General features: G+C 37.2%; 2 protein-coding genes across 2 annotated transcripts; both read right to left on the reverse strand.

Annotated features, from left to right (window-relative positions):
• Positions 1-1,726: 1,726 nt before the first annotated feature.
• Positions 1,727-2,740, reverse strand: LOC106760339. The gene is made up of 2 exons (XM_014643781.1): positions 2,313-2,740; positions 1,727-2,216 (listed from the first exon to the last, which is right to left on the reverse strand). Exons 1-2 carry the CDS (start codon positions 2,738-2,740, stop codon positions 1,727-1,729), a joined length of 918 nt encoding a protein of 305 aa, XP_014499267.1.
• A 5,638-nt stretch (positions 2,741-8,378) lies between these two features.
• LOC106762430 (ribonuclease TUDOR 1) lies at positions 8,379-15,167 on the reverse strand. Its single transcript, XM_014646338.2, has 16 exons — positions 14,984-15,167; positions 14,517-14,682; positions 14,337-14,411; positions 13,943-14,056; positions 13,745-13,849; positions 13,084-13,290; positions 12,795-13,007; positions 12,583-12,690; positions 11,617-11,787; positions 11,341-11,538; positions 10,659-11,261; positions 10,392-10,580; positions 10,236-10,313; positions 9,957-10,151; positions 8,960-9,337; positions 8,379-8,843 (listed from the first exon to the last, which is right to left on the reverse strand). The coding sequence occupies exons 2-16, from the start codon at positions 14,673-14,675 to the stop codon at positions 8,655-8,657; spliced, it is 2,982 nt and encodes a 993-aa protein (XP_014501824.1). The 5' UTR covers positions 14,676-14,682; positions 14,984-15,167; the 3' UTR covers positions 8,379-8,654.
• Positions 15,168-15,801: the final 634 nt, after the last annotated feature.

Genomic DNA, 15,801 nt, shown 5'->3' on the forward strand with positions numbered 1-15,801 from the left:
TCAATGTACCGAATGAGTTAAACGATAAAGGCCTTAAGCACAGATGATAACCCAACAATTAACAAACAAAACATATGGAGACCATATAAATAATCAAGAGTTTCAATAAAAGAGAGTATCAAAAGATTACATTGTTTCCCCCAACAACAATAGGGTTTAGTTCACCATAGACATGGAGAAACTAGATGCAAAATGGAAGAAGAATGGAAAAGCAAACCCTAGAAAAGATGAAAAGGAGCCTAAGCATCCAAGAGATCCTCTCCAGAGAGAAAACTTAGGTCTGGCCGTTCTCCCCTGTCAAAAGAATGACTTTGAACTCGGAATAGGGGTATTTATAGGTGAGGAGCGCATCAGAAAACAGGCCCAAGCCCAACGGACCACCGCCCGGTGGTTTAAGTGTACCGCCCGGCGGTTTGGCAAAAGCCTCAGAACTGCCCAACGGTGCAAGGTGCCGCTCGGCGGTTTCCCTCGAAACCGCCCCGCGTCAATCGCCATGCCTACTCCTCGGCCTGGCTTGCCCGGCGGTTTAAGTGTGCCGCCGGGCGGTGCGTCGACTCTTCAAATCTTCATTTTTCTGCTCTTTTTTTTAGTCTACGACCTGTATCTTCAACTCCATTCTTCATTTTCTCAAAATAGCTACAAAACAATGCAAAACAGGCATAATATCGCTAAAAACAGCTTTTGACTCTCTACAGACTCATTTATTGAGTTTTGCTTGATTCTAGGCTCATTCCAAGTAGTAAAGGGCGTAATTCGGTCCAAATTGACATATGAAAATAACTGTTTTTCAACCTTCATCAAATACCCAACGGTGTAGATTCAACATTGGTCATTAGTCTCTTTAGGAGATGATGAAATGGTGAAAAAATTGTTAACAGTTTTAGGGGATAGAGTATGATAAATTGTGGATTGTTTTCAAAGAAGAATTGTTTCGGTATTACCGGTCTCGGTTAGAGATTAGACTGCTTAGTCAGTTGTCGGGTTCGGGTGTGAAACCGTGAAACGGAAAACCCAGAAGAGAAACGATTTGAATATTTTTGGGATCGCATTCTTGAACACGCTGAATGACCGAATGGTCATAGAAGTAAAAGGTTGAACACTTGCCGAAGGTTTAAACATCGTACTGAACAGTAAACCAACTACACGCCTAAACACAATAGACTGAACGATATTAACCATTTAAGGACGAAAGCGGACGACGTTACTTGTTATAGGAAGAAAACGAACGGTAATGACCAATGAAAAAAAATAACCGAACGGTGTTGACTATTATAGTTCAAAAATCGAATGGTATAACAATTGTTTGATTTGTTGGAATGAAAGAAGAACTGGAGTTCTGGACCGAGTGCCTAACCAATTTATTAGAGATGCCAAGAATATTACCAAACGGATAAATCCTATACACCAAACGGTCAAAGAGTGAGACATAGAAAGAACAGCGAAGATTTTGATAGAACTTTTATATTTCCATTGATTTCCAATTCATTTTAAAAGTACAAAATTTAGTGTTTATAAAATTGGAAATCAATCTATTAGGAACAAGTGAACAAACAACGCTCATTTTAATTCTAACACCACTGACCTATAGCCTAAACTTATCATTGACCCGTTTCACAGCCTAAGGTTCACCATCTCTCCTTTGTTGAAACCTTCCAGCATACAGTTACCGGGATCCAGCTCTTCTACCCGTTGGACAATTTTGTTCATAATGACCTTTCTTCCTACATCATTTACACTTCCTATATTTTGCCAATTTAGGACAGACAGACCTTAGATGAGCTCCTCCACAATTAAAACATCTTACTGGACCTTGTTGTCCCGAATGGCCGAACGGTACTAGAGCTCTGGAAGACTGATCTTTCGGTTTTGAAGGGGAAAGTCGAGCATGCTGAGTCGTTCTGGAACTAACACTCCCCTTAGATGCTCTCGGTTCTCCCACTCTCGGTTGTTGATTATGCTGACTTTCCACTTCCTTCTTTGTCTTTTCCGATACTCTTACTCTCTCCACTAGCACTGGAAATTCCCTAATACATAATCCGACAATCAACAACTTGATATCACCCCTCAGTCCATTCTCAAACTTTTTACATAGCCATTCTTCACTTGTTTCCATCGTATAGAATCTTCGAAGATGCTTAAACCGAGTGGCATAGTCTGACACAGATATGTTCCCTTGAACCAATTCCAAAAACTCAACTTCTTTTGCAAACCGAACGCTGTCAGGAAAGTATTCAGCATAAAAATTTTGCTTAAACACTACCCAAGAGATGGGGGTATTACTTTCTTTCAATAGCATCTTCATATTATCTCACCAGTGACTTGCTTCTCCAGTTAACAAATATTCTGAATAGATTAGTCGGTTCTCTTCCGAGCACTTCTTAGCATTAAATATGCGCTCCATATCTTCAAACCATTGGTCGGCCTCGTCTGGACTACACTTCCCACTGAATTTAGCCGGATGGTGTTGTAGAAAACTCTCTAGGCTCCATTCTTGTTGACAATTATCCGAAAGAGTGGATGACCTTGTCTCAGTTCTATCTTTTGACATCAATTCCACATACTGCTCCTGAGTCCTCTCTGTTGAAAACCGAGCGGCCTCCAACTGTTGTAGGGATAAGGCATTTTGTTGCACTAGTGAGGCGTTTTGTTGTTGCATGGTCGTGATTATTGATCCCATCAATCTTGTAGGTTCTGGTGCATCCATACTTGAGGGTGAAGGAGGAGGAGACCTTGACGTCATCTTCTAAATATTCATAGAGATAAAGTCATTAGTCTATCTTTGAATAGTAAGGATACTATAGAATTGATTACTAAGTACAGCCAAATGTCGAATCAGTGTAATCAGGTTAAAATGAGAGTTTGATGGTCATGACCGAACAGTAACAAATAAAAGAATGTTCGGTCACGAAGCAATAAATAGATCAAAAGGTTTACAAAGAAGCTAAACACAAGTCAAGTATAGTGAAGTTGAGACAATATTTTAAAGAAAAATATGGAAGGTATTGCGTCGAACGGTAACTAATAAGAGACGTTCGGTTACCGAGAATTTCGCGTTGGACCGAACAGTTCCTACAAAACCGAACGGTATGACCATAGGATTTATAGAAAAGTTTTAAGTTACGATTTGAATTGAGAAAAGATACTATATTTGGTAAAAGTTATGAGCGTGCACCCTCATTACTTCTATCAAAACATTCTTTGTTCTCAAAACTCTTAGTTATAACTTAAAGTTGATTTTCTAGAATAGGAGAAAATGGTATAACATACCATTTAGATTCATCTTTCTACAAGAAAGACATGACAAACCCATAACCCGTAGGTTATCCTAAGAACAAACTGCTCTGATACCATTAATGTAACATCCCAATAAATATAGCTTTAAAACTATAGTTTATTTTTAGGAGTTAACAAAAACAATAAAGGAGAACAGTGATGAATAAGCAAGTAAAGAGAAAGGAATATGAAATTTCATATAGAATTTAAAATTTTTACAAGAACTAGAAGTCTGATAGAATACACAAGTTGAGACCGAACGGTCAAGGTTCAACCTTAGACCGAACGGTACTACAAAAAGGATAATACCAAACACTATCTAAGATTCTGCTGACCAGACGGTCCTACGCTGGCTTCAAGTTGAACAGTGTGTAAGGCTTCCTCCAAAGGTTCTTCACGATCACCCTCTGCTCACATCCATTGGATGATCATCGCAGTGAAGAGAACAACCGAACGGTTAAGACCGAACGGTAAACATAGACAAGACAGGAAATAAGGGTAAGCTTATGTAATTTAATTAATCTGACTCACATACAATTTTGACATCACAGTAGTATAATCACAATAATATCTCAACCATGTAATCATCATGTAAGAGTACAAATAAAATCGAATAGTAAACATCATTATGATCGACCACTTTGACGTTGTCCGGACTGTAAGAATATGTAGCTATGGTCGTTCTTATACCCGTGGGTGGTAATCTGGAATAAACCATCAGTAATTACCGCAGCATGGATAACCTTTGAGCTTGCCACACGAGGTTAGCCCGTTAAAACACCTTAGGTCAAGGCTGTACACACCGCCCAAGCTAGAGCCTCCTACCATTCTCACCACATGCGTCACTAGCGCTAGTGAGCCTTAGAATATCAGGATGAACGCTAATACAAAGCTGACCATATTCTTACTTCACCAATCAATCAAACATATTTTATGAACCATGTAGCTCGATGTTTCTAGCACCCGGTGTGGTGTAGTAGTTGGCATAACTCATCAGCTGCCACCCGAGGTTAGTCCTAAAACGATCATCTGATCTTATGACCGTGGACCTCCTGCCATTCCCACGCATGAATAACCTTTCTTTACATGAGAAAGCGTCATCACAGAATATCAGGAACAAAACGAGAGCAGAGTCTCACCATGTTCGTACTTTACCAACCATCACAAATTATGAGATATTCATCCCTTGGAATTCTCTTACTTAAACCAAATTCTACCAAATACATATGATGAGTTGTCGCAACGCACACAAATTTGATGTGCAAATAAATGCAGTATAGCTAGGGAATGACCCTAGGTCGTCTCCCAAAGACCAATTTTGCGGTTCAAGAATTGAGTCAAACACGAGGGGGGGAGGGTTGTGAAAAGGTTTTTTTTTTTTTGCAAAAATTTAAAGAGCTCAATATAAAGACACAAATGCGAACAAACTAATTTAAGCTAGCATGGTAATTAAACTAACACTATTAAAAACTTTAGACAACATTCAAACAAAATAAAATAAAATACTAGACCACAATAAGACAACAAACAACTACCTAACACGGTTAAATTAAATTAAATGCAAAACTGAATTAAAGAAATGATAAACAACTCAACCTACTATGCAAGCTAATTTAAAACAAAAGAAATAATCAAACATGCTTTTTCATCTATCATTCACGTGACTCCATGCACCACAACTAAAGAAATTTAAATTGGAAATGGTCTACAAGACCTCATGACCGTTACCTCATGCAACAAGTTCCATTTCATTCTCTTCCTTCTACAAACCAATTAATGTGTTGCTTCCTTTTGTGCCATGTGCTTCATTCTCCAAGACAAACCTTGCTTTCCACACTTTTCTACCATGAAAACCGTGCTCCTACTCTCTCCATGAAGTCAACCACCATTTCTTCTACTACCAAAGCCAAAGTAACGTATTCAATGCCCAAAAACCAACAAAATGGAATTGCTTCTACCAAGGTGCCACATGTGCAAGGTCAAATGGAATAAAACAACACAAGACATCCCCTTCCTCAAGCAATTCTCGGTCAAGCTAGCAAAGGGCAAAGACCAAAATGGCAATATTCCTTCTATGAAAAATGTGCCTCAACATGTGCTTGTCCAAATGGGGTAAATATTAAATGTGCCATTTTCTCTCCCTTCCATTACTCTTCTCGGTATTTTCACTTCTCAACAAACATCCCAAGCTTTTCTTCACTTCTCTACACGTGAATGCATCAAGGAATCTCAAGGTTTCAATTGCAAAACCATTCAAGAGCAACAAACCCAAAGTCTAACTTCTACTAACCAACCTAACACTCACTTTTCTTCAAACTTTTGATAAAAGCAAAATGAAATCCCTAGACTTCCTTGCATTACCGTCCAGCCCCCCAAACAAAATGCAATGTTCCATTTCATACATTACTTCCATCCATCAAAGCAAAAACACAAGAAGGAAATGGTTCAAGCTACAAACACCCACTAATCAACTCAAGTTCTCTTCACTTCAAAACTCAATGGGAACCATATTCTTCTTCATTCAACAAAGAAACTTAAACATAAACATCCAAAGTGCAGCAAAAGGAAACGAAAATACAAAATGGGTCTTCATTCAACCAAAGGAAACACCATGAAAATGCAAAGAACAACCTCCAAACTCAAGCTTTCAACCTTCAAAACGAAAATATAAGAAGAGAAATGATAGATCTCCATTCCATTAAGCAAGAACAAGCATGTTTGCAAGCAAGAGAATAAGAAAAACGAAATCTTGTTCATTCCATAGCTCAAAACCGAAAGGGCACACCAAAGCTCCCGAGAGTTCATACAAGGCAAAGGAAATTGAAAGTGTAGTATGAAGTGTGCTAAGGAGTGTGTCTTGGAAATTCCTACTCAAAATGCCGTCCCACACTTAAAATGGTGGGGTCCACCTCCTAAAATGAAACCCTAGCCTAAAGCCAAGTGTCCTACAAAATGGGCTTCTAGAAAATTGCCACTAAAAGGGCCCAAAAACACCTAATCTAATTAAGGTTTCTAAAAAAACGAAATTACAACTTTAATTAAAATTTAAATGACTAAATGTTGAGCCTTTGAGTGTGTCACGCCATATCCTAATGCTCCAGATGATATTTCCACAATTTTCCTGTAACCAAAAATACGCTTCATCAGCTCAAAATATCCAAATTAGCGAAAATACGAATTTCCGACCAAATTAAGCAGAATTCGGAAAATGGGGAAATAACGGACAATTAAACACAATTCCCTAGTTTATTTAAGTGCACTAAACTAAATATGGTTCAAGAAATAACGACTCATCAACATATCATCACACTTAGAAGAATAGAACAAGGTTAAGGGAATGACCGAACGGTCTAACATTGAAAGGAAGACTGATTATCAAGGAAAACTTTAGTAAATGACCAAATGGTCGAACACGGAGAAAACCCGAGAACTATCCAAAGTAAACCAAAATTTATAAAAGATTTAGGAAGATGATCGAACGCTCAACAACCGAATGAAACTTTAGTAAGACCGAGTACTGTATCAATTAGACCGAATGTTTTTAGAGTAAATAATAGAGTTCTCTTCAATAGACCGAGTGTCAATACAAGACCGACCACTCTTTCGGAAGCAAGTGTCAGTACAAGACCGAACACTTTTACAAATACATAATATTATAAACCGAGTACTTTAAAGATCAGGTGTTGGTATAAGACCGAGCACTAAAATAACCAAAGGCTAGAGTATGACCGAGAACTTCAAGACCGAGTACTTTAAAGATCAGGTGCTGGTATAGGATCGAGCACTAAAATAAGTGAAGGCTAGTCTATGACTAAGCACTTCAAGACCGAGTACTTGGTGTAAGACCGAATACTTTACATCGCAGCAATACTAGTTTATGACTAAGCATTTCATAAGACCGAGCACTTGATCTATGACCGAGTGCTTCACATGACTGAACGTTCTTAAGGTGAACAACATTATCATGAAACCGAATGCTTCATAAGTTAAATATCAGTTTAAGACCGAGCACTTGTATGACTGAATGCTTGGTTTATGACCGAGCGTTCTTAAACACACTATATAAACTTATACCAAAAGGGAAAGACTCCCTTGACGAATTAAAAGGACTAGATTAGGCAAAATAAATAACAAAAAATAAAAGCACCACAAGGCCGATCGGTCATCAACTGACTTCAGTCAAGACCGAACGGTTTAAGGGGAGGACCGAACAGTCCTAATGACCTTCAGTCACAGATTCCAAAATTTATCTAAGTTTAATACATTTACACTAAGTACAGAACTAAAATCAAACATATCATACAATTCATGCAGCAACATACCACATTTCATCATACCATTAAAATCATCCAACATACATTAAATCATGCATCCAATCATACAAAGAAATCATAATTAAATCTTATAAGCTTCCCTTACCTTTATTTCCAGCTAGACTCCTAAGGTTCTTTGGCAGCAAATACTTCTTAGGGTTTCCAAGATCCAAGGTCTGATTACAAGAAAACAGATTCAGAGAAATGACTTAATAACCACATGCAAGCTTAAAGGGTGTGTGCATGCAAGAAGGCCAAGAAGCTTCAAAAGCTAGAAACACTTACCGGTTTAGAACAGAAATCTGATCAGTGCAAAAGGAAACTCTTGACACTAGGAGTAATTAATCTGAAAGGAAGTTGATGATCGGAGGAGAAATGATGGTTAGAAATTTAGAGAGAAGTTGGAAGGGTGTAGAGAAAAGGAAGAGAAATGGTTTTGCTGAAGGTTGAAGATGAAGAGGTGCATGCAAAAGTGGCGTCAACTTTTAAAATCTCATCTGAAATGTGGCTTCTCAAAACCCGAACAGTCCACTCCCTACTTGCCACTTGTCTTCCACTTTCTAAATCCTGCACTTCATGCACTGCCACGTGGATTCCACTATTTGCATATTCTAACCTTCCCTACTGCCACACGATTTTCAATGGAGAGAAATTAAATGAACTCTAAGGCTTGTCTCCCACTTACATGGGAAAACTGAAGGGATACAACACATGTATTCCACTAAGGTAGGGTATTTAATAGGGTGTAACAACACAATCATTGTAATTATGTTAAACATACAATTATGTTAAACATGCAGTTTATTTCTATTATAACATTGTTAAACTAGAACAAAGAAGCTTGCCGCATGTACCTTATTAAAAGGTCTAAAAAAAACAATTGTCCCATTAACCTAAAGGAAAAATTCAAAACAAAACTTATAAGGGAATCCGCAGGACATTTTGTTTTTTACTCTAACTTAAAAAAATAAATAAATAAATAAATAAATTGTTCAAGCCTATAACTTCAATCATGTTCTCTCAACATGTCTACATTACATAATTTAGCTCCTCCTCTTACTGTTACACTCATCTCCGACCACCACCCTTTCTAGGAGGAGGAGCAGTGTCCTCTTCGTCTGATTGAATGTCTCCGTACTGCCACATCCCGCGTCTGCTGCTCTTTGCTTCTTCCTGGAAATTCTCCAAATTATCAATGGCTAATTGTCGTTCTTTTCTATCCCACCTGTTTCTTTTTTCAGTCCTAGCAAACCCTTCCTGGAAATTTCAGACCAAAACATTATTGAGATGATTTTTCCTCTATGAATATGGAGAGAACCAAACCATAGGACTTTGAGAGCACTTAAAGCAAGAATGAATAGTAGCAATATTACCTGTAGCATGGCAGCATTAACGCTGATCTCAGCATCCACCGCAACAAGAGTCACGGCAAGAATTGTCCCAGTTCCCTGCTGCTTAACTTTTCCTCCCGAAGTGTCTTTCTCCTCAACCTTGGCCCTGAACTCTTTTCCACTGTTTAAAGTCAGTTCACTCAAATATTCAGCTGCTTCTTGCCCAAAATCCTCTTCCAAGTTTGGGATCTTGATGTAAGCAAGGCTGCACAGTTGAGCAAGACCAGGTGCAGCAGACACAGACGGATCAACAGGCCGCAGCTGACTGTAGGCTACTGCTTCTTGATTTCCATAATCAATGTAAAATACTTCAAACATGTCAGTGGGGGATTCAACTGGTCCTCGAGGGGTGTTGACAACCTACAAAATTCAATTATGAATAATCAATATAGAAAAGATAACAGACACTTAAGGAAGAGAGAAATTGGGTGCAAATAGACAAGGTGATAAGAGTATCTACTGACTATTTAGCAATTCACCAACTTCTGTAAAATTACAAGGACATTGCAGAAAGTGGTAATGAACAAGTGTATGCCATAAGATAAAATATATGACTACATGATTTCTAATTGAATTGTGGGAGATTGTAAACAAGAAAAAACTAGGTGAAACCGCTTTATGCTAATATATTCTGAACTTGCGAATCTAACAGCTCACTTTAAAACCGAGAAGCAAATTACAAAAAGGGTGATTTAAGTATACATCCCATTGAAAGAATATCAACTTAAATGCGTGTCAAGAAGCCTAGATAAAATAAGAAAAATAATTAAAAAAAAATTTAAAAAAAAAGTAAGAAAAAGTGGGGAAGGGGGGAACGCGAACAAAACATCTATCACAAAAGAGAAAGTTCTGAAAAACTTGGGTCATGAGACCCACAAGAGACTCAAGTTATGTATTGTTTTCACAAACTCCTATTTAACGGTCACATTTTTTTCTGCTACAGAATTGCAATGCTTAGACCAATACGGTAAGAACTTACCATTGCCCGGTACCAAGACTTGTCAGCATGAAAATAACAAAGGACTATGTCGCCCTTCTTAGGATTGAAAGCTCCAATTACAGGAGCATCCTTCAGATTCAAACCAGCAAGCTGTTGTTGAATGGATGCGATCTTTTGATCTCCAACTGTCTGGACATAGAATTTGCCACCACCCAAGACTTCTGTAACAATTACCTACCAATGTATAACAGAACAAGTCATTCACCATTTTTAAGCATAATAACGGTCATTACTGAAAATATACTAATTCCTGAGCACCTTAAGCAGTTCTTGCTGTTTGTTTTCAATAACTAAATCATTGGATACTTCCTCTCCTTCAACAAAATTCTCCCATATCTGCAAAATAATTTACTTTAGAATAGTTAACAAGGAAAGAATAGTATTTAATGTAAACACAATATGACTCGTTCTTACTTTCAGCTTTTGCCTCTTCGCAGATTGTTCAGCTTGCTCCAGAAGATGAAAATCAGGAATTCTATCAGTGCCAAAGGATATTTGGAGTTTTGCAAGACCAGCTTCGAGCAGAGTAGCTGCCACATTGTTTCTTGACTCCCACAAGGATCCCAAGAATGTTCCAGTTCTATCAACAGTTTCAACCTCTATCTGCAAACAGTAAAAAAGTATTTAACAAAACATAAGCAATATACAGGAATCAAAAAACTCAGAAGGGAGTTGAGTTACCTCAACATCTCTTTGCATTATTTTTCTCCTCATCAAAGCAATTGCTTCATCAGAATATGGTTCATCACGACCTGGACACCTGACTCCAGAAAAAGCAAAAGCAATGCTGCAAGTTTCTTTAGGTATCAGTACTTTAAAACGATGGCCACTGAGCACGTATTCCAAAACAGCAGGAACTCTTCCACTTCTTTTCAGGAAAGGACAGAAGTCTTTGGCTTTCTTAACTACATTTTTGTGTACCATGGTCAAGTCAGTTATATGCATCACTGGGGGATCCTTGGCAGAGTGGATGCCTTTCCTTCCTGCAGTAGCACGTGATTCAGCAGCAAGAAGTGCATCATAATAATTAGATCTCTCTTCAAAGTCACGATGTCTAATGACAGTTCCGAAACCACGACCAACTACCAATTCTGCAACATTCACCCCATTTTGCTGACTTCCAGCAGGGGGAGCAGCTGACACAGCATCATCATTGTCAACCTTTACAGTTGACAATAAGAAGACTGATCCAAAATCCAGTACTCTGGAATCAGCACCGGCTGATGGAATTACAGATCCATCTGTGGGAGAAACCTTTCTAGAATATTCCATCTGAACATTGACCTGAAAAGATAGCAGTAAATCCATTAAAACTGAATTCCGATATGATATTAAAAGAAGTTATCATAAGATATTTTCATACTTGACGACCAATGAGGCGTGTTCTCAAGAATTCCTTTGCTTCACGGGCATAGGGAGCTGGTTTTTCATCCCGACGAGGATTGCCCATTTTTGGACACCTAATACTTGAAAGGTTAACTCGTCTCTCCGCTAGTGGACTACCATATGGAATGGAATCATCAGCAACAACAATACAATCTCCACTCACAACCTCAACCACCTGTATAAGCCAAATTAAAATGTTATTTGAGTGAAAAGATTGACCTTTCAACATAAATAACTGATAGAAACATTTTACCTTGCCAGAAAAGTTCTGATTATGAATTGCCTTTGAATTGGAAGGTGGTGGTACATAGTTTTTCCACATCCTTAACCTGCTTTTCTTAGCCTGTAGCTCCGCAATTTTCAGCTTTCGCTTTGCCTCTTCTTCCATCATGTTGGCACTCCATTCAACATATTTTGCATAACCCTGTTTGATTGAAAATGTGAAATGAGAAGGATATTTGGTACATGACTAGTATTTCATAATACAAAAGAAAAAAGGTAACATGAAGAAACACTCAGCAAAGTCTAGAAAATCACTTCTAGAAAGTCTGGAAAAATATCTAAATTCAATGTCTGGAAAATGTGTGGAAAATCACTTCAGCGAAGTCTAAATTCAAAACAGAAAAGCTAGAAAAATCAGACTCCAACTAAATGTCATGCAAAAAATAGAACCTAGAAATCTTATTGCATTAAAACTAAGACAACAATAAAATCACAAGTATGTGGAGTCTACAGTCCCCCCAACTCCAGGCCAATAAAGCTAGTAATGATACCAAGTATAATATTTCCCTTTTCAAATTCATTTAATCAAAATACTACATTGGAATTTCAATAAATTGTTAAAGACATTGGAAGAATATGTAATTGAATTTGGTTAAATAAATTTTAGTAGTTGTTGTTAAAAGTATTTCCCAATTATATAAATAAGAGTGTCCACTTCCTGCATGTAAATTACACAAACAGTCGTGATAAATTACACAAACAGGGTTCATTTCATGTCTCTAGTTGACTCCGTTTTCACAACATGCATATTGTATCATGCTCATCATAATTATAATTTACCTCAACAAGAAATGACTAAGTACAAATATAAGGAAAAAGAAAAACTTGTTTCAATCTCAAATACACCAGTGAAGAGTAAATACAGTCATGACCACCATGGAATTATTTAGAACACATAAATAATGCTAATATCACCCCGAGCACTGGAAATACATACGTTTTCTACAAGTTCCAATGCCAGGTCCTTTGCGGATTCATCATCAGGATAATAAACTGATCCAATTAAATTGCTGAACTTATCAATGCCTTCCAATACAATCCGAACCTGCATCCCATTGGATTAACACGAATTTAAAATGCAAATGCATTGGGATTAACAAAAATTTTAAAATGCAAAAGTAATATAACTCATAGAAACATGTTACTTACATCACGATTCAATACACGCATCTCGGTGAAAAATTTAGCCTCATGAGCAAAAGGATCAGCAGAAGTTTCGGTAGCTGTAGTTGAAACAGCGAGTCTTTGTGCAGATGTAAGTGCAGCACGTGGTTCCCCAGAAACATCACCATTGGTGTCATCAGAAGCCAATTCTGATTCAACAACACTTTCAGGTGCAGCTCTCCTTCCCATTTGTGGGGACTAAGGTAAAGGGAAAACAATTAGTTGTATGTGTAGACAAAGATAGCAGCAACTAGCAATAGCATTTGACTTTTACCTGAATTCCAGCAACAAAAACTTGGACAAATTGAAATTGTGGGAGCAAATAGATTCGGAGAGTACTGCCATCACGAATCTGCTCAACAATTGCTTCCATGGGAAATCCCTTGTTTGCTGCTAACAAACCCATTGCATCCAAGTTACTAGGGTCACCAATGGCTGAACGTGGTAGATTTCTGACTGATGCCTCAGCAGCACCTGGAACCTGCAATCACCATAAAGCCATATATTGATCATATAGGAGGAATATCTAAACATTCAACAGAGAGAGTCAATTCACATCTCCAATTTTTATCCCATTCTAGCATCATATGTCTTATTAATTTAAATGACAGAAAGCCAATATCTTTAAATAGATTGTAATACAAGGCACAAGTTTTTTCATTGCTTTAAAACAAACTAGGCAAGTGGTCCTTTCTAAAATACACAAGTAAATTACAAGCAAGTAACTTTAAGATAATGACAGCAGTAAACACTTGTTTTACATTATAAAATATGCAAAGCACAACACATTTTGGTTTCCAAGCAAACCAAGTTGCCTTGACACCAATGAATGCACATCTGATTTTCAAATTTTTTGTGCCAAATGCGTGCCTAAATTACAATTTTTTTTCCAAAAATATCTTTAATGCTAAAGTGGAAAACCAAAACAAACAAACCTTACTCCACCGGCCAAGGCCTTCTTGTTTAGCTTGTTCTTCCAGGCGTAACAATTCTGCCAAGTATGGACTTGCTTCACCTTTCTGCTGCCCATGTTCCCTTATCTGCGTCCACAAAAACACCAATTCATGGACGGGTCAGTAAAACATTCTCAACATGGTATACAGAGATACAGCACAAAGGACACAGTTTTCAACCTTAACCCATCCTTCGGAAACAGCCAACACAGCAACATTTTTGTCCCCGAGAAAAACAGTTCCGAAGTCTCGATTGATGGCTGGCACGTTGTAGTCCACTCTGAAGGTCACCTCCTGTTTCAAATTCCAAAATCAAATCACGTAAGGCACACACCACTCTACACCAGGGAAAATTATTAGGTAGTCCAAGACCACCACTTGTCTTGATCAATCCCGCCATGACGCGAACTCAAAATTTCAGTTTATGATAGAGCATTAATATCGCCATGTGAAGATTAGTTCGTGCCATGATGGTCCTGAAGTCCTACTAATTTCCCCTTCACCGGAAGACAAAACCACAACCCTCAATCAAATCCAGGTAGCAACTGAATGAATAAACTATATTTGAACGCACCTTCCCTATGCAGAGCTTTCTCAGAAATTCCCTACTTTCCCATGCAAATGGCTCGTCCACACCATCTCTACGTGCCTAGAACAATTAGCAAATAATGAAGCAATTAACACGCATTACACTATTCGACCAGCATTACACTAATCGACCAATTGTAAGTAAAATTGAAATAACTAAAAATACCAGTCTAGGTGCCATCAAAGAAGATAGAGTAATGGTCTTTTCAGGCAAAGGACCAGGTTTGGCGCTGGAAATTGCCACAATGACCAAACAATCGCCAGAAGGAACAGCCTTCACCCTTCCCCTGTACCATCCCGTGGTGCCACTTGCTGCTGATGCCATTCTCCAACTATTTACAACAAAGACAAAAAGATAACACAACCAAAAAGAGTTTCAGCTACATTCAAAGCAGAAGTTCGGGAACATGGTATCATCTCATTTAACAACAACAGAGTTTAAATTAATTCAGCATAAAAACATCAGATCCAAAAGAAGAAGAAAAAATTATCAGGACTCATCACTGGCTTAGAGGTATTTTAATTTGTTTCAATTTCGAAAATCAATGCACGAAATATCGAAATATCCAGTAGAATAGGGATCCCGACAATTAAACTGAAAATGCAACCGATCAAGCAGAGTGCAGTGAATACCTTGAAATGGTTCAAGCTTTGGATCTACCAAGTCCAAAAGAGCTAAATCGAAAGTCAAACCAGAAAATGACTAATGCTACGAGGTTTTGGATCCAAAGCCAAACACAACTCCAGCAAAACTAGAGTATCCTCCAGAAGACTAAAACAGAGAGAAAACAAGTGAGAGAAAGGTGGGTTTAGAAGAAACTGGCTTATATATATATATATATATATACACACAAAGATCATGAGGAAAACGCGAGCAATGGGTGAGTAAGTGTGCGCCCCTTGTTTTTCGACTAATTACTAAAATTACCCTTTAACTGCATTAGATATAAGATAGATAAGTAGATAACTTATCTGACTTTTTATTTTATTTTATAGTTCTTTTTGAAATTTATTGAATAATATTATCAGAAATTTTTTTCTCAAATTTTTTTTTTTTATTGTTTAAGTACAATTCTTTTTATATAATTTATTTTGAAATTTATCAACGTGGATAGATTATAAGAATACTTTTGCTAAACTAAACATTTTCATTGTTTAAGTACTCAGTTTTTAAAAAAACTAAATTTTTATCATACATTTTTCTAATTTTGTAAATTGTTTGTTGCTGGAAATCTGTGTTTTAAGAACGAAGTCTTGAAAACTTTTTTTATAAATTTGTATATATTTTTATAATGAACTATTTTATTAAAAGTTTATAAATTTTATAAAGAATATAAATTTAAAAAAATCTATTTGATTTCATATTTATGAATTAATTGAAAATAAAAAATTTGAAGTGTGATTATACTAAATAAGATAATTTAAATATATCGTGATAAAAAAATTATTAT

This window comes from Vigna radiata, chromosome 5 (genome assembly GCF_000741045.1).
Source record: "Vigna radiata var. radiata cultivar VC1973A chromosome 5, Vradiata_ver6, whole genome shotgun sequence".
Classification (NCBI taxonomy): domain Eukaryota; kingdom Viridiplantae; phylum Streptophyta; class Magnoliopsida; order Fabales; family Fabaceae; genus Vigna; species Vigna radiata.